Genomic DNA, 26,664 nt, shown 5'->3' with positions numbered 1-26,664 from the left:
TAAAGGGTTGGAAGCTGGAACGACTTCCAAAGAAACAAGCAATACCTCTAATAATAATTAAAACCATGACATTTATTAATTGTTTTCTCCGTGGCAGTTACGTGGTACCTGCTTGCCTTGGATTCTACGGATGCTTCTAGCAGCGCGGTCTTGAGCACATCCGTCCTGTTCTCTGTACCCCAGCAATGCATTGTTCCAGGAAAGGCGCCCTGGGTTCCGTTCCTGGGAGACTTCGGGCGAACGGAACCGTGGTTCGGCGCCCAGCGAGGGCGCCCGGAGGCTTTTCGCAGGGACTCTCCCTAGCAACGCGCGCCTCGTTGCTAGGGGCGGAGGCGCAGAAGGCTGCGGTGCGCCAGGACTTCGGACGCCCTCTGGCCTCGCGTCCTGGCTGGCCCTAGGTACAGCTCGGCCAGCCCACGGTGGGTCTGGGATCCAGGCGGGAGAAAGGGGCGGCAGGCAGACGTGGAGATGGAAGCCTTCGCGCTCTCTGTCCGCAGCCGCCCACTTGGCCGAAGCCGATGGAGGGCAGCTGTGGACTGGGAGGCTGTAGGTTTCCATTTCTCATTTCTATCCCTATAGATTAAATAATAATAATAATAATAATAATAGGCTGCAGCCGTCGGTATAATGGCAGAGAGAGGGGGCATTCGTGATCTGAAGAGCCAGAAAGGGAAAGTGCTCACAGGTTGTCCTCAGCCCCGGGAGTTCTGGCCTCGTGCTGCCTACCTGTGTGACTCTGGGCGAGACCATCTAATTCCCTGGGCGGCAAGCTCCCAGATCGGTATCTTTAAGGGTCGGAGCAGACCACCCTTCTGGTGCTTCTGCCGGGGCTTGCGTTTCTCTTCTCGTTGAGCGCTGGTTTGGATGAGGGTAGGCTAGCTGTGCTCAGAGGGAGATCTGGAAGAGGAAGGGAACTAGGAAGCCAGCAGTTGCAGGGACAGTGGACCAGGGATGACCTGGGAAATAAGGTGCAGCCTAGGCAGCTCTGCCCTGTGACCTTTAGCGAGTGCCAGCCCTTGCGTCCCCAGTTTCTTGATGGAATCTGACAGTTGGCTATGTAGTGATGTGTGTGGAACACTATTGCACTGGAGAGTTCAGAGGGAATTCTCTGAGTTCCTCTTTAGAGTGACCGCCGGGTGTCTCCAGGCGTCTGGGAAGCAGACTGAACACAAATGGGTCCTGGATTCAGAGTCAGGCCTGGTTTCAGGAGGAAGCAACAGAGACTTCCAGAACCATAATGGGATTCACAGCCCTCCCCAAACCCTCCGCAGGCCTGAGATCTGGGATGACTCCACTCGGGATGATTGCTCCTGGAACGGGACAGTGTGTTGCTGGGTGTTTTAAAGGGCCTTTAGGTGTTTGGGTCTTTTTTTTTTTTTTAAGATTTATTTATTTATTTGAAAGACAGAGTTGTGCATACACACAGAGAAAGAAAGGGAAATTCTCCATCCACTGGTTCACTCCTCAAATGGATGCAATGGCCAGGGTAGGACCAGGCTGAAGCCAGGAGTTAGGAGCTTCATCTGGGTCTCCCACATGCGTGCAGGAGCCCAAGCACTTGGGCCATCCTCTGCTGCTTTCCCAGGCACATTAGCAGGGAGCTGCATTGGAAGTGGAGCAGCCAGAACATGGACCGGTGCCCATATGGGACACCAGCATCCCAGGCTTAACCCACTGTGCCGCAACGCTGGCCCCAATGTGTTTGTGTCCTTAAAAAGCTCTCCACACAACACACTCTTCCTCTTAGTATGCCATGCATCCATTCCTGTGTACATTCTGCCAGGCCCTGCTCAAAGCATAGGTATAGAAATGGACAAGACATCGATTGCTCCTCAAGTATATTCCATGTTCATATATAACATGGTGAAAAATAACTGAATAATATTTTCATAGATTATTCTACTGGCCGGCGCCACGGCTCACTAGGCTAATTCTCCGCCTTGCAGCGCCGGCACACCGGGTTCTAGTCCCGGTCGGGGCACCGGATTCTGTCCCGGTTGCCCCTCTTCCAGGCCAGCTCTCTGCTGTGGCCCAGGAGTGCAGTGGAGGATGGCCCAAGTCCTTGGGCCCTGCACCCCATGGGAGACCAGGAGAAGCACCTGGCTCCTGGCTTCAGATCAGTGCAGTGTGCCAGCTGCAGCATGCCGGCTGCGGCAGCCATTGGAGGGTGAACCAACGGCAAAAGGAAGACCTTTCTCTCTGTCTCTCTCTCTCACTATCCACTCTGCCTGTCAAAAAAATAAAAAAAAATAAGTAAAATAAAATATTAAAAAATTTTAAAAAAATAAAAATAGATTATTCTACTCATAATGTTACAAAAAGATAGACATTTTCCAAGTACTTTGTTCCTGGGATTTGTTATTTGCCTTACTGTATTGCATAATGAGTGCTTGCCCCTATTGTGGTCAGTCACTCCGTTCAGGGGATGCAAGTGGCTTGAGTTTAGTGTCCTCCAGCCTCATAGGTCCAGTAGTGTAAGGTCTCTGTGTGGACTAGCTGGTGTGTATGTAATGCACACGTGCACCCCGAGCAGTATGAGTAAGGGTGAAATTGCTGCTTCCAGTGTTACACTGCTAGCGTTGCAGTCGTGCTGGTAACTGCCATGGATTATTAACAGTTGGCTGGGGGCTTCAGGGCACTAGCACTTGTAGATGTGCAGCATAGCAGTGTCTGTGGAATAGGACTGCCTGGATTAGATTAGAGTTTTAACTCTGCAACTTACTTGCTGTGTAAATTAGAACAAGTTCTGTAATGCCTCCTGGCTCATTTTTCTCATCTGCAAAATGGTATGTAACAGATACATACTGGTGTGTATAAAGAATCTAACAGCACCTACCAGTACCTCAGAGCCTTTTGGAATAGATGACATGAGTGAGTACAAAGTACTAGGAGCAGTTCCTGGCACATGTTAGGTGCTAGTTCTGGCTCACAGACGTCAGTGATAGAGTTACTCTCCCGTTTTACACGTAAGAATCCGAGGCTCAGGGAGGTTAAGCAGCTTGCGCAAGGCCACAGTGGGACTATAATTCAGACTAGGAGACTAGTCCTAATTTGGACACTAATGCACTTAAATGTTATTTGCACTATTCTGTACTACTTTTCTTTAAATAAAGAATTATTTTATTTATTTGAAAATCAGTTACACAGAGAGAGAAGGAGAGGCAGAGAGAGAGAGAGGTCTTCCCTCCGCTTATTCACTCCCCAAATGACCACAATGGCCAGAGCTGAGCTGATCTGAAGCCAGGAGCCAGGAGCTTCTTCCAGGTCTCCCACACGGGCGCAGGGGCCCAAGGACTTGGGCCATCTTCTGTTGCTTTCCCAGACCATAGCAGAGAGCTGGATTGGAAGTGGAGCAGCTGGATCTTGAACCAGTACCCATATGGGATGCCAGCAATGCAGGCTGTGGCTTTAACCCACTGCGCCACAGCGCCAGCCCCTCTGTACTACTTTTATTTCTCAATAATAAGGACTTCTTTGGGGGTAGGCATTTGATGTGGAGCAGCGAGGACTAAACGTGTGCTTTAATGTAGGAGGCCAGCACTGCAGGCAGTGGCTGAACTCCCTGTGCCGCAGCAATGGCTCCCGGAAGTACTACAGTATCAGTAAAAGCAAAATGTTGAATGGTGCATTTAAATCTATTTTGTATGTTTAAAAAGAGATGTGTAGTTAACATTGTTGTATACTTTCTCTAATTGTTGAAAATAATGATAGTTATAAAATCTTGTATTTTTGTTAGATATGTATTTCTTTGTGAAGGAAAACGTCACTTAATCTCTAATTAAACGAGTTCCTTATTTACCTTATAAATCTCGTCAGTGCCAAGTGCTTAGACAGAATGGAGATTAACTGGAGCATCTTTTCACGATTATAGAGATTAGAAGTGGCTGCTGAACTGTTTTCCAAAGGATAAACATTACAAATCATTGACTATGGCAGCTCACTAAGAAGACCCTATTGCTTTGCGGGTAAGTAGTTCTGAAAGTAATCTTTTCTCTAGAATGTCCTAGGACTCCGCTCCATTTGGGAAGCCTGGCTCTCTGGAGATGACAGCTAAGAATCCAATCAGGCTTAGAAGGTCCAGTCCATTTATAGTAGCTGCAATTTCCAGTGACCTAGATCTGTGGATGACGTCTGTCTTTAGTGTGATGACAGTGCTGAAAAAAATGGGTTAGTGTGGCATTTAGGAAGCCCCACACCCTCTGTCTATAAATAACACAGGATCCTAAGCTTTTTGAAAATTATTCTGGAATTTTCCCTCTTAGCACATCTTACATGAGCTGTCCCAGAGAGCTGTACCGAGAGTGGCTGAGCTGGAAGGGACCTAGGATCCCTAGCCAGTGTTTCAGTTTACTCTGCGAGCCTCTCGGGGTAGAAGGAGAATACTGAGGGTCCTTTTCCTTAAGGGACAGATAGTCTACTACAAAGCTTTTCATCCGGCATCCTAATGTTGCAGAACGGGAGGCTGAGGCCCAGAGTGGGGGGCGGAACCACTGACGGATGTGCTGACAGGAGGCAGGGCTGGGCTAGAGCTCGGGTTCCGGATGCTAAGCACAGCGCGCTTGCTACTGCGCTGAGCACTGGTGCTGCTTCCCTGTTCTTGTCAGGAGATCAGTTCTGGCAGCTCCTCAAAACAGAGGCGGGCGTTTTCCCGGAAAACTATCTTTAGTACTGAGGGTATGAATGAGAGTCCTGACGTGGTGGTGAGTTTTAGCTGCTGTTCTTTCTGTAGACGGTTCTTTGGAGAACTAAGCTGCTCATGCCCTCAGGAATTCTTTCAGCAGAACCCCAGGAGAAGTGGGGACCGGGTACTCCCACCACCCCGTTAACTTCCCTCGGCCCTCTGGCATCTCGGGGAATGGCTGGTGGCAGAGGACACCAGACCTGGAGTAGCTGAGCTGGGGCCCTGGTCCGATTCCTTCAGTCCCAGCCAGTATTTGTGCTGGCCACATTTTAGGCTTTGCTCTTTTTCCTTCTGTTTCATGGAAGAGGACCGGCACAAATGATGTGCTTTGGGGCTGTTTCCTGAGTGAGGGAGTGGATGAGCATCTTTGGAGACATCATTTTTTTCTCTTTCCTTTTATTTCTAACCTTGTGAATTCCTGCAGACAATGCAAGTAAATCTGGAAACATTTCATTATTATTTTATTCTCATAAATATCATCAAGTATTAACGTTATTTAATTTCTAGGTCAGTAGCTGTCAAGCTTTTTAAAATTAAAAAAAAATTTTTTTTTGACAGGCAGAGTGGATAGTGAGAGAGACAGAGAGAAAGGTCTTCCTTTGCTGTTGGTTCACCCTCCAATGGCCGCCACGGCTGGCGCACTGTGGCCGGCGTACTGCGCTGATCTGAAGGCAGGAGCCAGGTGCTTCTCCTGGTCTCCCATGGGGTGCAGGGCCCAAGCACTTGGGCCATCCTCCACTGCACTCCCAGGCCACAGCAGAGAGCTGGCCTGGAAGGGGGGCAACCGGGAAAGAATCCAGCGCCCCGACCAGGACTAGAACCCGGTGTGCCGGCGCCGCAGGTGGAGGATTAGCCTATTGAACCAGCCTTAAAAAAATTATTTACTTAAGGGCCAGCATTGTGGTGTAGTGGGTAAAGTTGCTGCCTCCAGTGCCAGCATCCCATGTGGGCGCCAGTTGAAGTCTGGGCTGCTCCACTTCTGATCCATCTCTCTGCAATGGCCTAGGAAAGCAGTAGAAGATAGTCCAAGTCCTTGGGCCCCTGCACCCATGTGGGAGACCCAGAAAAAGCACCTGGCTTCGGATCGGCACAGCTCCGGCTGTTGCGGCCAATTGGGGAGTGAACCAGCAGCTGGAAGACCTCTCTCTCTCTCTCTCTGCCTCTCCTTCTCTCTCTGTGTAACTCTTTCAAATAAATAAATAAATAAATCTTTAAAAATATTTATTTATTAATTTGAAAGTCAGAGTTACACAGAAAAGGGAGAAACAGAGAAAGATAGATCTTCCATTCACTGGTTCACTTCCCAAATAGCCAGGGTTGGGCCAGGCCGAAGCCAGGAGCCAGGAAATTCTTCCAGGTCTCCCACATGGGTGCAGGAGCCCCAACACTTGGGGCATCTTCTGCTGCTCTCCCAGATGCATTAGCAGGGAGCTGGATCGGAAGTGGAGCAGCCCGGACTGAAACCCGTGCTAATCCCTTGCCCTATGGCACTGGTCATGGAAGCTTTTTTTCCTTTTTTTTTTTTTTTTAAGACTTATTTTATTTATTTGAAAGGCAGAGTTAGAGAGAGGAAGAGAAATCTTCCATCTGTTGGTTCACTCCCTAAATGGCTGCAACAGCCAGGTAAGGCTGGGCCAGGGTGAAACCAGGAGCCAGGAGCTTTATCCAGTCTCCCATGTTGGTACAGGGGCCTAAACAGTTGGGCCATCTTCTGCTGCTTTCTCAGGTACATTAGCAGGGAGTGTATCAGAAGTGGAGCAGCCAGGACTCGAACTGTTGCCCATCTGGGATGCCAGCATTGCAGGTGGCAGCTTTACCTGCTATGCCACAACGCCGGCAACGAGCCTTTTTTTTTTTTTTAAGATTTATTTGAAAGTCAGAGTTACACAGGGAGAGAAGGAGAGGCACAGAGAGAGAGAGAGAGGTCTTCCATCCGCTCCACAAATGGCTGCAATGGCCAGAGCTGTGCTGATCTGAAGCCAGGAGCTGGGAGCTTCCTCCAGGTTTCTCATGTGGGTGCAGATGCCTAAGGACTTGGGCCACCTTCCACTGCTTTCCCAGGCCAAAGCCGAGAGCTGGATTAGAAGTGGAGCTGCTGAGACGAACTGGTGCCCGTATGGGATGCCAGCACCTCAGGCAGTGGCTTTACCCCCTACGCCACAGCACCGCCCCTGTCTTTTTTTTTTTTTTTTCCTTTTCTAGAAAAGATTTATTTATTTGAAAGGCAGTTGCATAGAGAGGGAGAAAGAAGAAAGAAAGAATGGGAGAGAAAGAGAGACAGAGACAGAGACAGAGAGAGAATCTTCCATCTACTGGTTCACTTCCCAAATCTGCAATGGCCAGGGCTGGGTCAGGTGAAGCCAAGAGCCAGGAACTCCAAATGGGTTTCCAATGTGATTGCAGGGTCCCAAGGACTTAGGTTATCTTCTGCTGCTTCCCCAGGAATGTTAGCAAGAAGCTGGATTGGAAGTGAAGCAGCCAGGATTTGAACCAGTGCTCATCAGGGACACCAGCATTGCAGGTGCCACAGCACTGGCCTCAGCTGTCAGGGTTTTTGGCTAAAATTTCATTTCACTCTTAAAAAAATTATTGAGGATTCCAAAGAGCTTTTGTCTATGTAGGTTATAAACTGGGGACAGATTTCTTCCATTTGAGATTAAAACTGAGACATTTAAAAAATATTTATAGTTGGTCCTCTACCTCTGTTCCATGTCCATATATTCAACCAACTGTGGATTGAAAGTATTTGAAAAAAATAAACATGTCTTGACTTTTTTCTTGTTATTCCTTAGTCTAACAGCTAGTTCCATAACACTTACATTATATTAGGTATTATGAGTCATACATATTAGGTACCATAGGTCACTGGAGAGGATTTAAAGTGTACAGGAGGATGTGTGTAGGCTATGTGCAAGGCTATGCCATGTTACGGACGAGAATTGAGATTTTGCTGTCCGTGGGACCCTGAGACCCATCCACTGTGAACACCAAGAGGTAACTGCACTTACTAATTTATCACAATGATAAGTCTACTCTATTTTAACATAAATAGCGTAATTTTACAAAAAATAAAACAAAAGCAAATTAGTTAGAATGGCATTACTTTGCATTTTGCACATCTGTTTAATATTTGGCTTAAACACAAGACCCTTGTGTTCTCGTATGTGCTTTGCGTTCAGTTCATTGCACTATATTGTTCGGAGTGAAGTAGAACAAAAAAATAAGGTCTTGGCAAGAGACATAGCTGGAGAAGAGGAGCCCTCCTGGGCTCCCTGGAAAGCTCTCGGGGATCTCCCCGAGTCCTCAGATCGCACAGGGAGAACTGCCAGTCTTGGTCATGACTGACATGGTCTCCTGTAGTGTCATTGTGTCTAGCGCTTCCTTCTTGTTACCCAGTCGCTCCATGATCTTGGTGCTCGGATTTAAGGCAGCACCTCAATGAAAGTGTTTAAAAACATCCAGCAAGCAAGGAAGGCTGCAGCCTTTTAGAATAACCAAGGCTCTCTAGTTTGAGCAGCTTTACCAGTGTAAATTATTTTGTATGTCAATTACACGTATTTTATTGTAGAATGCATGTAAGATTTGCCATCAGTGATACTGAATACATAGACGGGGCTTTGCAACCATCACTACTGTCTCGTTCCAGAACATTTCCATCACCCCAAAAGGCAATTTCTGTACTTATAAAGTAGTCGCTCCCCATCCTCCTCCTCACCCCAGCTCTTGACAACCACTAGTCTGTTTTCTTCCTCTGTAGATCTGCCAGCTATGGACACTTCTTATAAATGGAATTATATTCTTCTGCGACTCGCTTCTTTTGCTTAGCGTGCTGTTTTCCAGGTCCATTGTGTACTAGTATTTAATGCCTGTTCGTGGCTGATTAATACCCATTGCATGGCTAGATCAGAGTTTGTGCATTCCTCCACTGATGGGCAGTCGAGTTGTTTTCCCCTTTTAGCTGGGAACTGTGCTACCAGGAACATTTATGGACAAAATTTTGTGTGAACATTTGTGTTCAGTCCTTTCGCCTGGATGTCCAGGAGCAGGATTGCTAGATTGTGTGTTTAACTTATTGAGGAGCTGCTTAGTATTTTTTACAATTAATTTTTTTGTTTATCTGTTGGTGTTTTATTGGAGGCCACAGTCCCAGGGCCAGAAGAGTGAAGAGGAAAAGCAAATGCATATAATTAGCCTTTTTTTTTTTTAACACATCTCCAACAGATTTATTTTTTAAAGGAATGAATTGAGAGAAAAAACATGGGGAAGACAAGTATGGAATAGAAAATAAATATAAATGTAAGCTGTTTGGCTAACAATTAGCCTTTTTTTAAAAAAGGGTTTTTAATATAGCTAAACTGTCATTATTGTGCTTCACAAAGTGAACGGTACTTAATCTTTTTCCTAAACAGGGACCACAACTTTCAGAAGCAGCCACAAGGGATGCTGTTACGCAGGTGCCAACCAAAACAAAGCCCACCTCGGGAGGTTTTCTGTGGGCTCTGCACCAGGATGGGGAAACTGCAAAGCAAACTCAGACACAGTACCTGTAACAAATACAGGTACGGCGCTCCCACCCCGGCAGCCCGGGTTTACCTTGCCCCGTCCCAGCCCTCCGCTAGGGAAAGGAAGGCCCGGAGGGAGTATTGATGACCTCCCTGAACCGCTGGGTCTGTTTTCTCTTGGATAAGAACCAGTCAGCTCAGTAGCCCGCGCAGCCTGCGTCCACTCCCACGCGTGGAGGGGCTGCACATCTTTGGAATTAGCCTCTGGTGGCCGCAGGGACTCCTGGCTTCAAGACTCGGCTTTATCAGACGCCAATCACTCAGTCATCCTGGGGTTTTCCGAGCAGATAGTACCGCTGCTCGCCATGTCCGTGGGTCTCCTTCTCTGCTGCGTTTCCCTTTACCTTAGGCCACACAGTTCCTCGCCTCCTTCCCCCGTCCACTCCTGGGCCACGGGGCCTCTCGTTTCCTATCCTGTCGTCAGCAGGCCCGATGGAATTACGGAAGAGAGAGTCCAGACGAAAGCAGGTCCAGAGTACAGCCCTGCTCACACAGACGCCGTCTCTGCCGTCGCTGCTCTGAGCTCAGACGTTTGTGTCTCCGGAGGAAAAGATAAGGTGGGGTTTGCAGGAAGCCAGCTGGCTGCAGGGAAGAGAAAACACTTTTCCAGGAAGCCTGGGTTTTGTATTTCTCGCAGCAGGGCTGATGGGGGCGAGAAATGCGGCTTTAGAGTTTAGAATCCTGCTCTGCCCGTTCCTGTTACTCCAGGCAAGGCTTGACATATTTTGAGCTTGCGTCTCCGTACCTGTTAAGTGGGGTAACAGTGGCAGCCTTAGTATTAATGACGGTTGTGACGATCACCCGAGAAGACAGCGCTAAGAGCCTAGTGCTGGGCCAGACCAGACCACCCCCTTGTGTTTTATGATGGCAAGCATCTTTATTCCTGCTGCTCCCTTTTTACACCTGCACACAGACACCGAAGTTATGTGTCAACGAAAGGAACTTTCTAGTCTCTTCTATGCCGCTCTTTGGACAAACATCTCTAACCGTGTGCATCAGGATTCCTTCTTTTTATATTTTTGCCCTTCTTACGTTGTCATTTGACGCTGATTGCCTTTTCTCCTTCGTATCTGGGTCTGTCATAGCACTCTCAGCTACGATATTGCTAGCAAACATGCTGATCCTTTTTGTAGAGATTAATCCTAATAATGCCTCTCGTTTTCATTAGGCTTTGGAATCTCCAAGTTCTACTTGCATAGTAATGTATTTCACGGGTTCCATGACGCACAGGTTTTCACTCTAGCACCTCTGAAATCAGGATGCGTCTAAGTATCAGTTTAATTGTCAGCATTTTGTCTTAATATCTGGATCATCGTAGATGTAAATATTTTTATTTCGTGCAGTGCTTCCATCTCTGTGAGGGTAGATAGGGCAAGGATCATCCTGTCCATTATGCAGATTGGGAAGCTGGTATTTAGGTCAAGCACAGCAGGGTCTGAGTCCATTATGATAGATAACTCCATGCTCTCCAGCAATGAACCATGGAGACCAGCTGGAAGAGGCTTTGAAAATCCTGTTTAGGGAGAGAAATGCTTACAGTAAAATATTCGAGTGTACACCTGAGAAAGGCAGGAAAACTTTAGCAATGATTCTCTGTGGCAGATGGGATTATGGGTGAGTTCTTTCGTAAAACAACTGTGAAGTGTGCTCTGTTTCACAACAGTGCGAATCTACTTAACGGTACTGATGAGCCGAACACTTTAAAATTGAAATGACCAATTCAAAGACAACTGAAAAAGTACACTCCAGGTTTGTGTTTGGCTCAACAGTTAAGCTACTGCTTGGGATACCCATATCCCATTTGGGAGTGCCTGGGTTTAAGTCCTGACTGCCCCCTCTAGTCCCGTGTCCTACTAGTGAACACCCTGGGATGCAGCAAATGGTTGGATCCCTGCCACCCCCTTGGAGACCTGAACAGTTTTAGACTCCTGGCTTTGGTCTGGTTCGGACCTGGCCGTGCTGGCATTTGGGGAGTGAGCCTGCAGATGGTAGATCTCTATCTCTTTGCCTTTCAAATAAAGAAAATAAATAAAAAGTTAAAAGAAAAAGAAGTAGGGGCCAGCACTGTGGCATAGCTGGTAAAGCTGTCACCTACAGTGCTGGCGTCCCATATGGGCGCCAGTTCGAGACCCGGCTGCTCCACTTCCAATCCAGCTCCCTGCTAATGCTCCTGGAAAAGCAGTGGAGGATGGGCCAAGTCCTTGGGCCCCTGCACCCACATGGGCAACCTGGAAGAAGCTCTGGGCCCCTGGCTTCAACCTGGCCCAGCCCCAGCTGTTGCGGCCATTTGGGGAGTGAACTAGTGGGTGGAACATCTCTCTCTGCCTCTCCTTCTCTCTTTGAAACTCTGCCATTCAAATAAATAAAAAAATAAATCTTAAAAAAAAAAATGCAGCAACGGGAGGTGTGGTGCCGAATGAGTAAAGGCTGGTCTCATTAGGTAAACACTTAAGGGAGTGATTGAACTGAAATATTCTAATGCCTCTCCCAGACAGTGGTGGCCTATAATTGGAAAACTGGAAATGTGGTGAAAAGGTTCAAAGGACATGAACGTGAAATCACCAAGGTAATTGTCAGATGATTATTGTTATGCATTCCATGTGTGTCTGTCTCATGGGCTAGACTGTCTTCAAGGGGGCTGGGATATCTGAATTTATAGCTTAGCATAGAACCCACCCAACAATATAAAGGTGTTATTATTAAGGGAGAATAATGAGTACACTACTTGCACTGTAATGATATACCGCATAAAGAGGGGAGAATAGCACAACATGGAGAAAAAAGTGGAAATTTGAACTGAATGGGTTTCCCATTCATAGATTCCAAATGTGGGCATTTGAAAAAGTGGGTATGGGAATGTTTGGCCTAGCAGTTGTAATGTGAGGTTGGGATGTCTGAACCCCATATGGAAGAGCAGGGTTTGAGTTCTGACTTCTCACCCGATTCCAGCCTCCTGCTGATGCGGACCCTGGGGAACAGCTCAAGTAGTTGGGTCCCTGCTACCCACGTGGTGGCCTTGGATTGCGTTCCTAGCTCCCAGCTTCTGCATGGCCCAGCCCCAGCCACTGAGGCCATTTGGGGGATGGGAGCTCCCTTTCTCTGCCTGCCTCTGTCTCTGTCTCTGTCTCTCTCTCTACCTCTCAAATAAATAATTTTTTTTCTATAAAGTGGGTATGGGGCACGAGTTAAGCAAAGCCACCATTTTCATTTTCAAGCCTAAAGCTACAAGCACACAATCAGAGTGACTTCTGGCTTGGTTTTGGTTTCCCCTGAGCAGGTAGCCTGCATTCCCAAATCAAACCAGTTCTTCAGTGCCTCTCGAGACAAGATGGTCATGATGTGGGACCTGCATGGCTCCGTGGAACCCAAGCAGCAGCTGTCTGGCCATGCCATGGTGGTCACCGGCTTGGCTGTGAGTCCAGGTAGAGTAAAGTAGATCTTTTCCCAACAGCTCTGGGCTTCCCCTGCAGCCCTGTGCAAGCCCCATCTCATAGGCTGTATTCTTGCCATTATTTCCAAAGACTCGTCACAGCTGTGCACTGGCTCTCGGGACAACTCCCTGCTTCTGTGGGACGTGAGGACTGGACGGTGTGTGGAGAGAGCATCTGTCTCCAGGAACCTGGTATGAACTCAAGTTTGGCACAGGGCAGGGCAGCGGAAGAGAGCATGAGACAGGGAAGGAAAGGGCTTGGGAGAGAGATCAGGAGACCCACAGCAGGCAACAGAGCCTTGGGTCCTACCTGCTGCCTCCCTACAGCCTTCTGTGAGACCCTGGTCTCTTGGGATTATTGGGTAAGATGACCCAGCAGATCCTGCCACTGGTTTATATTGGGTTAGTGAGCCAGGACAGTTCCTGTCTTCCAGGGGCTCACAGCTAATGCTTCTGTGTGTTTTTCATATGCCACATCGTGCAGAGAAATAACCTTACCTTGTGCTTTGTGTATAATTTGCTCTGTGTTTGAAGAGCAGCCGTTTCTGGTAGCAGATTGGTATTTAAAATGTTTAGCCTTTGGGGTGTCAGTCATGCCTGGCATCAAATGATGGCTGCATCACTTGTTAGCGGTGTACCCCAAGAAAAGAGCCTTAGGCTCTAAGAGTTTGTGTCTTCATTTATAAAATGGGGACAGCTGTATCGTCTGATAAGGCTCAGAGGGTGAAAGGAGATACTATAAGTGAGACGCCTGCCGTTACGCCTGGCGCACGGTAGCTGTTCCTTTAGGAGCTGTCCAATTTCGTCATAATCATCTTTTCTGATTTCAAAGACGACTCTCCGTGGCAGCATGTGTTTCCCCCTGCCTTCCATATTTGTGGGGGTTGTTGGAAGAAAAGAAAATCCTGTTACCTGGGTTGTTCAGAGAACTCTTCCATGCCCTGCAGTCGGGGCTCAGGGTTAAAGAGGACCCTCCCTCTCTTCCTGACTCCCGTGAGCTTAGAGCTCCAGGGCTCTCAGCTTAGAGAGGGGCTGCCACCTGGCCAGCAGTTCTCTGCCACCTTGCTGGGGCCTCAGGGACTCTGCCCCAGCTGCGACCATTGCTTCCGAGGCACAGCAAAACTGATCGGCATCCACAAAACACGAAACCGCTCTAAGCCAAACTTGCCAGCTCTACATCCTCGAGAAGAGGCAGAGATGGTATTTAGCAGAGTTTACGGGCAGTACAGCGGAGGAATGACTGCTATGGGGACGTTTTAAGAAGTGTGCTTTCTGCAGGTCACACACCTGTGCTGGGTCCCCCGGGAGCCGTGTATCCTGCAGACCTCTGAGGATAAAGCCATCAGGTGGGCTCACCGAGCAGTGGCGAGGGTGGTCCTGGTGAAGGCTGTGGCTCCCATGCTCACGGGACCGTTCCCACTCAGCTTCTCCGCACTGCTGGGTGCTTCCCACGGCCTCCCGTGCTAGGGCCTCTCTGATCAGGTCCCCTGGGTTCGAGGTTGGATGCCAGGGGATCAGCCCAGAAGGAAGCCCCAGTTCTTGATGCTGTCGAATCCACTGATCCAGTCCCCGCCCGCTGCGCCAGTGCGCTCGCTCAAGCCCGGGGTCAGTCACTGGCTTGTCCCACCCCGAGGCCGCCTGGCTGTGCTTGCTCCGCCTCCCTCACTGCTGGTGTTGGTGTGCTCAATCACCAGTCCTTGGCGGGAGCCCTCCCAGGCCAAGCAGGGGGTGGGGGTCAGCCTCCCGGGAGTCAAATGACGCCAGTAGTTCTTAGATGGAGAACACGACTAGAAACTTTGGACCTCAGAGGAGATCCTACGTAACGATAAGAATGGTAGGATAAAGGGATTAAAAAAAAAAAAAAGCTCCCAGTCTACCCTATGACCAAGTGTGGCCAAAGCCTATGAATCTTTTGTATCTGATCCTTGAATGATAGCTGCTTCTGCATCCTAAGTATCTTTTTAAACACTTAAATCCCAGGCACAGAAATATCCTGTCATTAAAGAAATGCCCTGAAGGATTAAATTAGTAAGTTAACCTCTGCCGTGGAGGCACTTGGTCTGAAATCCTATTAACTGATCTCAAAATAGAAAGAACTCCGATGTCATTCACTTTGCTACCCTCTTAACAGCTTTAGATCTCGTCTCGGACGCTGGTGTGGCTTAGAAGGCGTGACATCCCACTGTGGCTGCCCTAGGCAGCCAGGAGCCGAGGCCTTCACATTAGCAGGAGGGGCAGGAGCGTCTCAGACACATTTGCCCAAGCCCATTTCTGCTTCGCCCTCTTTCAGGTTATGGGACAGTCGAGGGCTGCAGGTGGCTCACGTGTTTCCAGCCAAGCAGCACATTCAGACGCACTGCGCAGTCAGTGGGGACGGACACACGTGCATCTCCTGCAGCAGCGGCTTCGGCGGGGAAGGCTGCGAAGCCACGGTAATTGTGCGGGTCCAGGTGTCTGGTCGCTAATGAGCAGGTTACCGCCTCTGGCCTCCTGCTGTTAGAGGGACTACACAGGCTCCGCTCCGCCAACAGCTCAGGCCAGTTTCAAGTGTGTCCTGGGAGTGATCCTTTGCATGTCCATTAACCTGGGGCTCTCTGAATAGGTAGCAGACAAGAGGACTGGGCTGACAGTGAAGAGAGGGCAAAGCCGGACACAGAACCAGCTTGCTGCTGGCACAGCTTAGGAGAGGGGCTGCTTGAAGAACCAGATCCATTCCCACTGCACAGGTGGCCACAGTAAAGGAAGTTCCGCTCTTTAGGAAACGGGGCCCTCCCCGGCCCGTCTCGCACTCTCCCCGCAGTTCACTCTCAGGACGGGTTGCCGAGGCTGCTCCCCAGCACCTTACCTCCGCACTCGTGGAGTGTCAGCCAGCAGGAGTGTCTGGTGTCCTAATAGGACAGCTACAGCCCCCATTCTGTCACGCGCTTATCACGTGCCAGATACTGCACTGAGCACACTACACACTTTCCCATGTAGTCCGCAAACCCCGTGAGTTGTATTCTGTTAGAATTCCCATTTTACAGATGAGGAAATAGAGGCATGGCAGTTGAAATCTCTTGCACAAGACCACCCTGGCAGGTGGTGGATTGGGGGCTGCAGGCTTTGGATGTTGCATCTCTTCTCCAAACTAAGCGTTTCCGGCTCCTACAGCCGGAAACTATTCCTTGAGTGACATGCTCTCCAGCGACTTCATTGTTTTTTGGACACAGTTGCATGAATACTGTTCTACAGGGGTGGTCTGATCTGAATCAGTAAGGGTGGGCTGGCAGGACCCTCGCTCCCCTTGGTGAAGACACTAGGTGCTAAATCACATGTCAGTAGCTCTGTGTACTATGAGAAGGTGCTCTTAATCTTGGGGTCCCCACAGATGCCAAGAGCTGACTTAAGGAAGCTCTTGAGTTGTCTTGGGAAGCAAGTGTTACTCCGTCATGCTGTAGGCCAGGGAGCTGTTACTTCCCCAGCCGGGACTCGGGCAGCAACCCTTCCATCGTATCCTTAACCAGGGCTGTCTGGGACATGGCTGATGCGAAAGTAATCGCTGGATGTGTAGGTGGTTGGGTGTACGGGATGGGAAAGGTAAGGCGTCCATATAGCAGTGGGGGCGGGGAGGGGGGCATGAGTATAACGCACGAAGCATGCGTGGTGCTCAACCTGTGTGATGAGCTGGCTCCTGTTGCTTTGCAGTTGTGGGACCTAAGGCAGACACGGAACAAAATATGTGAGTATAAGGGACATTTCCAGACTGTTGCTTCCTGTGTCTTTCTACCAAGAGCACTGGCCCTGATGCCTGCAATTGCTACCTCATCCCATGACTGCAAGGTGAAGATTTGGAACCAAGATACTGGAGGTAAGGAACCTGCTGCCAGTGCTTCTCAGAGGACACGGAGCCCTGCGGGCTTCCTGAAAGCTCTTTCCCTGTTGCTTAGCATATACAAAGCCACCCATCTCCTGCCCATTAGCTTTCCAGCCCGTGAGGACGTCATGCCAGGAAGCCAGACTCTCTCCTTCAGCTCTGGCTAGAAGCCATCACTGTGTGTCCCCTGGTGCCATGATGTGTAGACACGTTCCTAAGGGCTCAGATATGTTTAGTTCTTATGCCTCTCCTACCTGAGCCTCCTTGTCCGTGTCTGGGAAGGGGAATAGGAATTCCCTCAGCGCCCGGTGGGGTGGGAGGAAGCGAGGCTCGTCCAGACCCGGCCCTGTTCTGACTCTGTAGGAGAACTTTCAGGTCACCACAAGGTCACGGCGCTTCAGAGCACCAGGAAAGGTGATGTCTGTGGCACTGACTCCCCAGAGGCCTCGAGACTGGAGCCAGCACCTACTGGCCAGCCACTAATTATTCAGAAATTGTTCAAGCTGGTGTTAAACCTTTGTTAGCTTAAAATATGCTCATGGTGGGACTGTTTACTGCCCCCTTGACACAGGGTTACACCAGAGACAGGGATAGCATTAATTTAGAGAACTCCAAGCCAGATCGGTCCTATAGCAATCCTCCAGAAAATTCAGCCACCACCACGCCCCCATCCCCCACCGGGGGAGGTGAGGACAGGGTGGGACCGTGGGCAGTGGCACTTTGCAGACGGCTGCAGCCACAGGCAGACGTCCCCAGTAAGATAGCGTGCTGTCCCCTTGCCTGGAGCTGGCTGCTGGAGCTGCCCGGGTGTAACGGCTGCAGGTGGGCGGGGAGAGCTGATGTTAATGACCGTGGCCTAAGGCCAGCAAGAACCAGCTCTGAAACATTGAGCTGACGGCATGGCACCCGTGCCCTGCCAACTGTGGGTGCACCTGACATCCTTGGCAGAGGTGGAAGGAGACTGAGTCAGCTGGAAACCCATGAAGACCACCCTGCAGGTACCCCATCCTCCTTTATCTTGAAGAGAGCTAGCGGCTGCAGGTCGGTCTCCTTAGCTATTTTCCCTGCCCTGGTCGCTGCCTGTTCTCTGGGCAAGAAATGGAGGGCACCTTTTCAGCATGGCCCTTGTGCAGTAAACAGCCTGTTTGGCCTGGGTACCACCCTCTGCTGTAGACATTGTGGGGTTGACCCAAGTTCTGACTTCCCCATGGGTGCGCTTTCCTTTGAGCAGGCGGGGCCTCTCTTACGTGGTTAGATTCACCTTGTGTGCAGCGCTCGCTTTATTTCCTTGCATGGCTCGTGAAGACCTTGTGTTTCAAAATACAGTCAGGCACCATATAATGGCAATGGCACTTTGGCTAAAAACAGACCTCGTGTATAATGGTATTTACCATATAACCTAGGTGTGTAGTAGGCTACACCTGCACTCCATGATGTTCGCACAATAAGGAAAGCACCTGATGGTTCATTTCTCAAAATTGTGTGCCCCTCCCCTGCCAAGGGTTAAGCCGTGGGTGATGTGTTGTCCTCCGGGCCTAACCTGCTGGCTCCGCTCTCCTTCCCCAGCCTGCCTGTCCACCTTGCCTCTGGATGGATCGGGGCCTTTGACTTCCCTGGCCGTTGGTGACACCGTCTCCTTACTGTGTACAAGTTTCAACAGAGGAATTCACTTACTCAGAGTGGACCGCAGCCGAGGACTAGAACTGCGGGAAGTGGCAGCGTTCTGAGACCGAGAGACTCCCTGGACAACAGCGGACCACGGCCCGCCTTCCCCAGTGTGGCGTTGTCTTTTCCCAGTGGGCTGGGGGGAGCAGGTGTAGGGCTGCAGGTCTTTGCTGGTGTTCAGTTGGGCGTTAGATCAGTGGTAGGAGTCGTCTGAGGTCCTGTGGTTCACAATCAGGTATCGAGGTACGAAGCCTGGACCTAATTTTGGAATTACTCTTCAAAACGCTGACCTGTGGGTGTTAAGAGTGGTCGGCCTCTGTCTGAGTCAGCGTGTACGGCCTGAGTCTGTTACTCTGTAAGATGAAAAAAGGTGAAAGCTAATCGGGATGGGGCCTCCATGGAGGAAATGGGTTGTAAACAAGGAGTTTAAGCGATAGTCGCTGCCTGCCAGCAATGGGGAGAATCAGAGTTAGGGCAAGAAAGCGACAGCCTTGGCTCCACTCCAAGTCTTATAGTGGTATAGTGCTCCTGGTATGTTCCTAGACCGTGCTGGTGAGCTTGCAGGAAAGGACGCCCTCAGATGGCTTGAAGGGGCCGACAAGTTCAAGGGCATTGCTGAGAATTATAGGAGTTACCAAACCTGTTCCATGGAGAAGAAAATGCAGAAGCTCAGGGATTACAGCTAAAAAAAGAGTTCATTTGCAATGTTAATACTTTTTTCTCTAGTGAAATATTAATTCCCGGGCACGGCCAGAGTGAGACAAAGGAATCTCTGAAATGCCGTAGAGACATAAAGAAAGGGGTGAAGTCAACTAACTGTGCCAGCACTGAGCCCCTTCCGAGAAGGAGGGCCAGGGTGCTCAGGGCTGCCCGCGTGCCCCTGCAGGCAGCCCCCAGCCTGGTGCTCAGCAGCACCCCCCCCACCTTCAGACAAACCCCGACACGAGGCAGCCGAGGCCAGGAGAGTCCCAGCCAGGGCCGGCTTCGGTTTGTCTTCCCTGGTCCCAGCAGCCACAGCCACCCGCCTTGTCCCCCTCCTGCTCCTCCTCGAGCCCCAGGGATGGGCAGAGTCACCCCTGAGCGTGAATCTCCACGCCTCCATGTAGCTGGCTGATCTGGGACAGGCTGTGGGGTCGCAGTTCTCTCACTGGAAGCCCTCGGGGGACTGGGCAGAGCTGTAGTAGATGCCAGGCAGGGCAGTGGCTGCTGACTGGCAGCCCAAGCTAATTACTCTCCTCTCTGTCCAAGCCACGTTGTCTTGTCCACACTGCCATCTGCCGGCCCTTCACCCATTCTTCCTGCATTGCATTCTCCGTCCTGTCTGTCATTGTTCATCCTGCCTTTGAACTCTTCAGCTGTGGCTCTTTGAGCTCTGGAAGGGGGGAGAACTAACAGGAGAGGAAGTGACGTCATCGAGCACCAGCGAGGGCTAGTACCTGTATTCTCTCTGCAGTTCTTGGTATTTCCGCTTCACAGGTGAGGAGACCGAGACCCAGAGGCACGCTCTGAGTCATGCACATGGAAGGGGAGAGCTGAGATTTGCTTCTGGTTCTGCCCGACTCAAAGCCACACCTTTCCCTTTCTGCCTTTGCATTGTGTCACAGACCTTCTCTGTGCATTTTAAAAATGCATAGATGATGGGAGCAGTGCTGTGGCGAAGCAGGTAAAGCCGCCGCCTGCAGTGCCGGCATCCCATATGGGCACCGGTTCCAGTCCCGGCTGCTCCACTTCCACTAAGGCCTGGGATAGCAGTAGAAGATGACTCAAATCCTTAGGCCCCTGCACCCACATGGGAGACCCGGAAGTAGCTCCTGGCTCCTGGCTTCGGATCGGTGCAGCTCCGGCAGTTGTGGCCAATTGGGGAGCGAACCAGCGGGTGGAGGACCTCTCTCTCTCTCTCTCTCTCTCTCTGCCTCTTCTCTCTGTGTAACTCTGGCTTTCAAGTAAATAAATCTTTTTTTAAACATTGTTTGTATTTTTTATTTTATTTTTTTTTTGACAGGCAGAGTGGACAGTGAGAGAGAGAGTCAGAGAAAAAGGTCTTCCTTTGCCATTGGTTCACCCTCCAATGGCAGCCGCAGCCGGTGCGCTGCGGCCGGCACACCGCGCTGATCCGAAGGCAGGAGCCAGGTACTTATCCTGGTCTCCCATGGGGTGCAGGGCCCAAGCACTTGGGCCATCCTCCACTGCACTCCTTGGCCACAGCAGAGAGCTGGCCTGGAAGAGGGGCAACCGGGACAGAATCCGGCTCCCCGACCAGGACTAGAACCCGGTGTGCGGGCGCCGCAAGGTGGAGGATTAGCCTAGTGAGCCGCGGCCTGTATTTTTGAGACCAGTTCTTCACTTCTTGACTCTAAGGGAGTCCCCGGGCCAGGTGCACAGGGGTAGCAGACACGTTTCTCAGGGAAGTTTCTAGCGTGCGCTGGGTTATTAGTGCTGCGGCAGACACTCTTAGAAGAAGGGTAGGCAGCAAGAGAGGAGCTCCGAGGGAGTGGTTGGGAGGGGTCCTGGGGGAGGGGGCAGCCACGGGGGGGGGGGATGGGAAGGCACGTTCAAACGAGAACAGAGCAGGTCTCTGGTCAGGTAGGAGGGTTCTGTTGCCAGTGAACTTCCCCAGACTCTGCCTGACGACAGAATTCCTTACCCGCACATTTTTCATTAGAGAAGACATGAAGAAATGCTCATGTTAGTAGAGCCCGCCCCCCCCCCCCCCCCCCCCCGGTCTGAGAGGCGCAGTGGGATACTCTGAACACCTGACATCCAGGTCGCTAAAATTCATTCCCTGAACTCTTCATGTCAGTGGCTGCCCCTCCAGGCTCACGCAGGTCTAAAGGAATTTTCCAGGGGCAGCTGACGTCTTCCCAGGAAAGCTCTTGGAATATGGTCTGTTATATATGCAACATTTTAGAAAACCCTGTACTCACATGGTTATCACTTACATGTATTTATGTGTTTAAGGAAAATAAGTGGTAATTAGTGGCCTTCACTTTGGCCCAGGAATTAGCCATAAAATGTTGAATTCAGGTCACTTGGCGTTTTTCATCTTCTGACACTGAGAAAAAAAGAACCTTAACTATTCTTGAGCCGCCTTTCAAAGACATTTAAGCGCAGCTTCGTCCTGAGACATGTGGGGACCCTCGGTTGTTTCTCTGCAATTGGCACATCTCCATGGCACAGGCTGTCCAGCTGCACTCCAGGCCCAGCTAGGCACTCGCGAGAGCATGGTGGGGCGAGGGTGGTGGACGTGATGCGGGTAACCTCCGCAAGCTTGGAAGGAGTGTGCTGGTCCAGGACGGGCCCTCCCCACCGGCCAGAACGCAGACCGCCAAAGCCAGTGTCCGCTGCTCAGCGGCCATGGCAGCAAGGTGGAGGCAGCGAGGCCCTGAGGGCCGAGCAGCTCCTGCAGACTCGCTGCCTGCCAAGGAGCAGGCGCTGTGCACTCCTGAGGCTCGGCCTCCCAGCCTTTGTGGGTTCTGCTTTCCCCTTTTGCAATGCTGCCTTGAGGTTGCGTCTGGAAGGGGGCCTGGGCCACACGGACAAGAACCGAGCACCCCAAGAACAAGGTCATCGAACAAGGGTACCTTCAGTCTTCCAACCCAGCCAACTCTGCTGCTGAATTCAGGCGTACAGATGATCTCAGGTGCAGCTGGAGGAGAAACCGCATTGCTAACCCACAAAAGCGTGAGAAATACGTCATTGTTGTGTTAAGACACTAAGCTGTGCAGTGGTTTCCTATGCAACAACAGATTTCAATGAAACAAGCACTCTTATTTTTGGTCAGGCTCCTTTGGCTCAACATGCTGATGAGCTGGATTCATATTCCTGCATGTAGCTAAATACCACTCATTGCTAGACGGGATTCCGCCATGTGGAAATACCATTTGTCCATTCAACTACCGACGGGCATCTGGGTAGTTTCTAGTTTGGGACACCTACAAACAGTGCTGCTATGAACATTCTAACACGGGTCTTCTGGTGAACATATGCCATGTGTCCCTGTTCACTATGCAGTTAGCAAGGGGCCTGCTGGGCCACAGGGTAATTCACATGGTCAGCTTTAGTAGATGCCACCAAAATATTTTCCCAAAAGGCTGCACCAACTTACTTCCCATCACCCGTGCAACACAGTTAATAGAATTTCCGTTGTCCACACCCTTACTAATACTTTATGCTCTCAAACTTTACAACTCTGTTTTAGAGATGGGTGTGTAGATGGGGAGTGCGCATGAGGGTGTTTGCTCCATGAGCCAACAGAAGCTGGACCAACTGGTTTCCGCTTCTACCCTTCTCCCTGACACCTCCAGTTAAGAGGTAAGAACTTAGAACCTTTGTCTACAGTGCCCTATATTTCACACACTGCTTTCACAACCATCATCTCATTGAGTCTTCCAATAAAATAACACAGATAGGCAGCATGGAGAGTATTCTGCCAATAGAAAGAAAAGTGACTCGCCCAAGGTCACATGGTAGGGGCAGAGCCCAGATGGGAGCTCAGGTCTTGGCAGTGCCAAGTTGGTTCTCCCCACCAAAGCCTTCTACTTTAGATGGCACCCTGCTGGTGGTGAGCATTATAGGCTGAAGTGGGGCTGGCGCTGTGGCTTAGTGGGTAAAGCCGCCACCTGCTGTGCCAGCATCCCATATGAGCGCCGGTTTGAGACCAGCTGCTCTACTTCTGATCCAGCTCTCTGCTATGGCCTGGGAAAGCAGTAGAGGATGGCCCAAGTCCTTGGGCCCCTGCACCTGCGTGGGAGACCCAGAAGAAGCTCCTGGCTTCAGATAAGTGCAGCTCCAGCCGCTAGGCCATCTAGGGAGAGTGCCAGCGGATGGAAGACCGGCCTCCCTCCCTCTCTCTCTCTCTGCCTCTGCCTGTCTGTTACTCTGCCTTTCAAATAAATAAATAGATTTTTTTTTGACAGGCAGAGTGGATAGTGAGAGAGAGAGAGAGAGAGAAAGGTCTTCCTTTTGCCGTTGGTTCACCCTCCAATGGCCGCCCCGGCTGGCACGCTGCGGCCGGTGCACCGCGCTGATCCGATGGCAGGAGCCAGGTGCTTCTCCTGGTCTCCCATGGGGTGCAGGGCCCAAGCACCTGGGCCATCCTCCGCTGCCTTCCCGGGCCACAGTAGAGAGCTGGCCTGGAAGAGGGGCAACCGGAACAGAATCCGGCGCCCTGACCGGGACTAGAACCTGGTGTGCCGGCGCCGCTAGGTGGAGGATTAACCTATTGAGCCGCGGTGCCGGCCAATAAATAGATCTTAAGAAAAAAAAAAAAGGCTGAAGGGGACAAGTAAGAGGTATTTTCACCTGTGGAATAAGCAATGTAGACTTAAAAAGGAACATCTAATCCATTCCCCAGTGTTGTCTCTGCAGGGCCCAGAACATTAATCCCACCTATGCCAGGTCTTGCACACACATGTTGAAGAGGCCACTGTGGGTGATGGGGGTGGGTGCCAGCTGGTACTGCAGGTCGATGCCCGACTGTCAGTTCCATAACTGGATACGTTTACATGACGAAGAACCACGCGGATGAGGCTTCCTGGAACATTGTCCATGAGTCACCCCAAGTGGGAAACACAAATACAACGCATCACCATACAGCATCATCCTATCTGGGTAAAGATGTGTCTGCACCTTCATAGACAAAGGCCTGGGAGGAATATGGCAAAAATATTGGCAGTGTTAAATCTGGGTATTGAGTTTAAAACTGAGTTTATTTCCTACTTTATGCCTTTCTGTATTAATTTTTTAAAGATTTATTTATTTATTTGAAAGTTGGAGTTACACAGAGAGAGAAGGAGAGGCAGAGAGTAACAGAGGTCTTTTATCCACTGGTTCACTTCTCAATTGGCCACAAATGGCCAGAGCTGTGCTGAGCCGAAGCCAGAAATCAGGAGCTTTTTTCCAGGTCTCCCACGCGGGAGCAGGGGCTCAAGGACTTGGGCCATCTTCCACTGCTTTCCCATGCCACAGCAGAGAGCTGGATGGGAAGTGGAGCAGCCGAGTCTCCAACTGGCGCCCATATGGGATGCCAGCGCTTCAGGTCAGGGCGTTAACCACTGCACCACAGCGACCGCCCCTCTGTATTGATTTTTAAACTTACTTTTGAAATGGAGAATATATTCACATAGTCACAAGTGCACAAAAGGTTACACATTAAAAACTCTTGGGGCCGGCCTTGTGGCACAGCGAGTTAAGCTGCCACCTGCCACGCCAGCATACCCTATCAGAGTGACCATTCAAGTCTCAGCTGCTCCACTTCCCATCCAGCTCCTTGCTAATGCACCAGGGAAAGCAGCAGAAGGTGGCTGAGATGTTTGGGTTCCTGACACCCACATGGGAGACCTGGATGGTGTTCTGGGCTCCTGACTTCAACCTCACCCAGCCCTGGCTGTTGCAGCCATTTGAGAAGTGAATAAGCAGATAAAAGATCTCTCCCTCTCCTCTCCTTCTCCTCTCCCTCTCTCCTGTCACTGTTGCAGTTATTTGAAAAGTGGACAAGCAGATACAAGATCTCTCCCTCCCCCTTCCCTGTCTCTCTGCCTTTAAAAGAGATAAAGACCCTGCCCTCCTCCCTTGTCTGCCTTCCCTCTGGCTCCCTCTGGAGGCAACAGGTGTGACCAGCAACCGGTTTATCCCTTCGGAGAGATTTTATGTATTTACAAGCAAATGTGTGTATTTTCGTATATCTTTATACAACCAAAAGAGGATAAGACTGTCCATTTTAAAGAAGAGGTTTAGCAGGCTATTTTGTGTTGTAGGAAGGTGATTACGTGGAAAAAAAAGAGGCCACAAAAATGGTCCATAGAATGCAACTGGAAACCATTATGCTTGGTGAAATAAGCCAGTCCCAAAAAGACAGATTCCATCTGTTTTCCCTGATCAGGGCTAACCAATAAAGCACCTGAAATGTGATGTTTTGGAGTGAAATGGACATTTTGAGATTCGATGGTTGTGTACAGCCCTTGTCTCTTCTGTTGAGGAACAGCGTTTTGTTTTGTTTTCTTCTTCATACTCTTTGTTGAACTCTTTTACTTAGTGTAGAGTTAACCTTACAATCATTTAGTAAACTGAACATAGGTCTCTGTAAAAATTAAGAGTAGGAATGGGAGAGGGAGGAAGAAAGGTTGGAGGGTGGGTGGGAGAGAGTATGTTCCTAAAGCTGTATATGTGAAATACATGAAACCTGTATAACTTAAATAAAATGCTTAAAAAACAGAAACATATTCCACAGACTATGGCATTTTATAGTCATGTGTGAAAAACGTTTTTCTGTATTTAAAAGGCAGATAAGCAGAGAGCTCCCATCTCTGGCTCATTCCCCATATGCCTGCAATAGCTGAGCCTGAGCCAGGACAGAGCTCGGAGCTGGGAATTTGGTTTGTGTCTCCCACAGGGGTCGTAGGAACACAATTACTGGAGCTATCATCTGATGCCTCCAAGGGTGCTTATGAGTAGGATTCTGGAAGTGACAGCAAGGGCTGGCCGCGTGGCGTAGCAGGCTAAGGGTCTGCCTGCAGGGCTGGCATCCCATATGGGCACGGGTTCGAGTCCCGCTTGCTCCTCTCTGATCCAGCTCTCTACTATGGCCTGGGAAAACAATGGAAGATGGTCAAGTCCTTGGGCCCCTGCACTCACGTGGGAGACCCAGAGGAAGCTCCTGGCTCTTGGCTTCAGATCGGCGCAGCTCTGTTTGTTGCGGTCATTTGGGGAGTGAACCAATGGATGGAAAGCCTTTCTCTCTCTCTCTCTGCCTTTCAAATAAATAAATAAATCTTAAAAAAAAAAAAAAGGAAATAGCCGGCACCGCGGCTCACTAGGCTAATCCTCCACCTGCGGCGCCAGCACCCTGGGTTCTAGTCCCAGTCGGGGCGCCAGATTCTGTCCCGGTCGCTCCTCTTCCAGCCCACCTCTCTGCTGTGGCCCAGGAGTACAGTGGAGGATGGCCCAAGTGCTTGGGCCCTGCACCCGCATGGGAGACCAGGAGAAGCACCTGGCTCCTGGCTTCGGATTAGCGCATTGCGCCTGCCGCGGCGGCCATTGGAGGGTGAACCAATGGCAAAAGGAAGACCTTTCTCTCTCTCTCTCTCTCTCACTATCCACTCTGCCTGTCAAAAAAAAGGAAATGACAGCAGAGTTTGGACTTAAACCCAGGCGCTCCAATATGGGATGTGGGCACATTAACCACTAAACCGAATCTCCACCTTGACATATCGGAACCAGGAAGCCAGAGGCCTTGCCTCTCTCTCCTCTCCTGTCCTCTCTTGGTCTGCAGACTCTCATTTCTATTCCTCTTCAGGCCTCCTGATCTCTCACCTTTCCCAGGCACATTGCCAGGGAGCGAGATAGGAAGTGGAGCAGCTAGGACTCGAACCAGCACACACATGGGATGCCAGCTTCACATGTGGCGGCTTAACCAGTTACCGGAGAAAGAAGGGTTCTTGTCTTCGTGCAAGAAAGAATTCAGGCATGAGACAGA

The 26,664-nt window shown here is 50.3% G+C and overlaps 1 protein-coding gene across 7 annotated transcripts; it reads left to right on the top strand.

The window, feature by feature from the left end:
• Positions 1–278: 278 nt before the first annotated feature.
• Positions 279–18,902, top strand: WDR31 (WD repeat domain 31). 7 transcript variants are annotated; one of them, XM_089319515.1, is made up of 11 exons: positions 279–398; positions 3,872–3,965; positions 9,091–9,240; positions 9,671–9,800; positions 11,735–11,809; positions 12,521–12,665; positions 12,765–12,865; positions 13,952–14,019; positions 14,964–15,105; positions 16,358–16,520; positions 18,093–18,902. In XM_089319515.1, exons 3-11 carry the CDS (start codon positions 9,122–9,124, stop codon positions 18,251–18,253), a joined length of 1,104 nt encoding a protein of 367 aa, XP_089175641.1. In that variant the 5' UTR covers positions 279–398; positions 3,872–3,965; positions 9,091–9,121; the 3' UTR covers positions 18,254–18,902. The 7 variants fall into 7 exon arrangements, with proteins under 7 accessions (XP_089175641.1, XP_002708198.3, XP_008260258.3 ...); XM_002708152.6 differs by having other exon boundaries at positions 9,668–9,800; XM_008262036.5 differs by having other exon boundaries at positions 279–419.
• Positions 18,903–26,664: the final 7,762 nt, after the last annotated feature.

Source organism: Oryctolagus cuniculus, chromosome 1 (genome assembly GCF_051225735.1).
Source record: "Oryctolagus cuniculus isolate XC-2025 breed Fujian yellow rabbit chromosome 1, ASM5122573v1, whole genome shotgun sequence".
In the NCBI taxonomy this organism is placed as follows: domain Eukaryota; kingdom Metazoa; phylum Chordata; class Mammalia; order Lagomorpha; family Leporidae; genus Oryctolagus; species Oryctolagus cuniculus.
The sequence above is the reverse complement of the archived record's forward strand: the minus strand, read 5'-3'. Positions and strand labels throughout refer to the sequence as shown.

Excerpts from the sequence above, each read along its gene's own strand:
- WDR31 (XM_002708152.6), top strand. The coding sequence starts at position 9,122 with ATGCTGTTACGCAGGTGCCAACCAAAACAAAGCCCACCTCGGGAGGTT. Across the intron at positions 9,801-11,734 it reads TCTCCGGAGGAAAAGATAAG|ACAGTGGTGGCCTATAATTG; the intron begins GTGGGGTTTGCA and ends TGCCTCTCCCAG. Across the intron at positions 14,020-14,963 it reads TCTGAGGATAAAGCCATCAG|GTTATGGGACAGTCGAGGGC; the intron begins GTGGGCTCACCG and ends GCCCTCTTTCAG.